Consider the following 2,501-nt stretch of genomic DNA (forward strand, 5'->3'; position numbering starts at 1 on the left):
CTAAGCGGCGGCATTTTCCTCTAGATCACGCTCCGTGAAAATCCCACCGAGACGAGAAGTAGTGGTGGTAGCAGATGAGCCACTAGTGACGATTGATACAGCTGTGTCGACGTAGTCTGCACCGGACCACTTCTGGTGGGCTAGTATTTCGATGCCATTATCCCTCTCAACCCTCTGGACCTCTCTCATATAAGCCAACATATCATCCTCACGATAACTTCTGGCCAATAGATCCATGTGCAGACCCGACACGTGGAAACCCGCCAGTGGGATAAACTGAAAAACGAATCCGAGTTTACCTATCTTGGTCTGGAAGTCGCGAATCTCAGCATCAGACATACCCATCTTATCCCAGAATAGACTCGGGAATACGTTATAGGCGAACATCGCAGTGCAGTGGATCTTCCTGACGCCCATGGTGAACTCCTTGGCCTGAGCATAGTCTGGTCTCTTGGCTTCCATCCACGTCATATCGGCGTACGGCGCAAATGAACGACTACGACTTATACACATCTTCGTACCACCTTGTATGCGGTAGAAACCCTCTCGAGTACGAGGAGCATCCCAACACCAGTAGGGCAGATCATCACCGAGCAATTTCCTAGCTTCCGACCTCATCTCACGTATGCCCATCGACAAACAAATCTCATCCCATACCTCAGTAGGCTTCCCCATCTCCCTCAACTTCATCGAGATGAGCTCAGGGAAGGTGCACAGATGCGCCTTGTCAATCCATTCCGCCTCGAGCGTTGGTATTTCATCAGAATGGCCATTTCTGATAGCATTATCGACAATGTATCTCATGGGTAGGTCATTTGTGATTTGTGGATTTGTGGCTCCCAAAATGAAGGGATGGTCGCGGTCGTCGACGTTATTGTCGAGAAGGGTGGCTATCTCGGCATCAGTCCTCGCTATGATGATGGTATCCGTACCAAGAATATCGGCCGTCAACCGGGCCGCAACGAGCCTCTCTACGTGTTCCCTGGTAGAAACTAGAACCTTACCACCCAAATGGCCACATTTCTTCGTGGATGCCTTCTGGTCTTCTAGATGTATGCCTGCAGCTCCCTTCTCGATCATCATCTTAGTCAACCGCATAACGGCAGTAATACCACCATGACCACTATCTCCATCAGCAATAAGTGGTGCTAGAAAGTCTGTCTGATGTGAGCATCAAACCCGTTACGGTTGGACTGCTGGAGTGTTTGGCTCTGTCGTGAAAACACTGAGCCTGAAGATCTGCTCCCACCTTGTCAGGAACAGTATTAGAGGGGTAATCTCCGAAATCTGGTCCTGGTTCCGTGTTTGAAGAACATGTCGTCGCACACTGCCAACCAGATATATAGAGAGCATCGAGGTACTTGGATGCTTGTATGGCCTGCACAGGATCCAGCACCCCGAGACTTTTGATGAAGGTGCCTCTATCCCTTGCCTCCGTTAGTAACGACCAAAGCTTCTTTGCCATGGCGTTAGATGGATAGGTCGACCGGACATCCTTATTGCCACGTAGACGAGCGACGTCCTCAGCAGTGTAAGGTCTACACGTTGCCTTCCAGCGGGATGATGACCACCACTGGTTCAACTCGGCAACATCAGCAAGAGTAGTGGGGCACGACATTTGTGGGAAAGTCACACCAGGCCTAGAAACTAGTTACGTTTAATAGTCAATCTGGGATACCGAAGTGGCTACGGGCAAGACTCACCCCAGATTGAAGAGGTGACTCAGCCTGAGTAACTCGGGCATTGAAGACGGCGTGCGAACTCACAGCAGCGTATCATGAGAGTCTCCACTTGGTGATCAGAAACTTACATTCACGTGCATAACGACACGCAGTCTGAGTGACGCAGACGACCCACCTTCTGTCATTGTGCGCTCCATGATTAATCCGTACGTAGAGTATCAATGTCGTAGTATTATTCAGTGGCGGTAAAGTGGCTGCAGGAGAAGAGTAACTCCAGCACTTAGCCTAGTCGGTGAGAGGGAACAATTACAAATTTATCTCCCCATTCACCATCGACACGACCACTGGTGTCACCCTCCTACACGCACGCGCAAACTAGCGCCTCAAGTGTCGAGGCTGACCATTGGACGAGTGCCCTGATGAAGCAATTCTGAGCACACTGGCTACAACTAAGCAATTCCCGCGCTCCGCGGACATTCTCGACGTGAGACCAAGGATACTGAGCTCCCAAATGATATGCCAGATCCCACAACAGTAGTCTGCTGAGCAGACTCTGCTCACCAAAGATGCGGAGGAAGTTCTAAGGATCTAGGAGTACCATCGCAAGCGACGCATTCTAAGGAGTCCGTAGTCCTTAGTAAGGACCATGTGACAATCAGGGCAACCAGACCTACTCCGAATTTCGCGGTTTGTCGTGTGCGACAACGGCGAAAGGTATACCAGGTCCTGGCAGGAATTCAGCTAGCAGACCTCGAGACAAGAAGAGGCAGCGTTGACGGAGCGCGTCCTAGACTGGAGGTCATGTCGCCAGTCCAGGGA

General features: G+C 50.8%; 1 protein-coding gene across 1 annotated transcript; it reads right to left on the bottom strand.

Annotated features, from left to right (window-relative positions):
- Window positions 1–1,618, bottom strand: Pmar_PMAR010834 (Isocitrate lyase, putative; the record flags this gene model as incomplete). The annotated part of the gene is made up of 2 exons (XM_002780847.1): window positions 1–1,161; window positions 1,250–1,618. The coding sequence occupies 2 exons, from the start codon at window positions 1,616–1,618 to the stop codon at window positions 1–3; spliced, it is 1,530 nt and encodes a 509-aa protein (XP_002780893.1).
- Window positions 1,619–2,501: the final 883 nt, after the last annotated feature.

This window comes from Perkinsus marinus, assembly GCF_000006405.1.
Source record: "Perkinsus marinus ATCC 50983 genomic scaffold scf_1104296943990, whole genome shotgun sequence".
Classification (NCBI taxonomy): Eukaryota; Perkinsozoa; order Perkinsida; family Perkinsidae; genus Perkinsus; species Perkinsus marinus.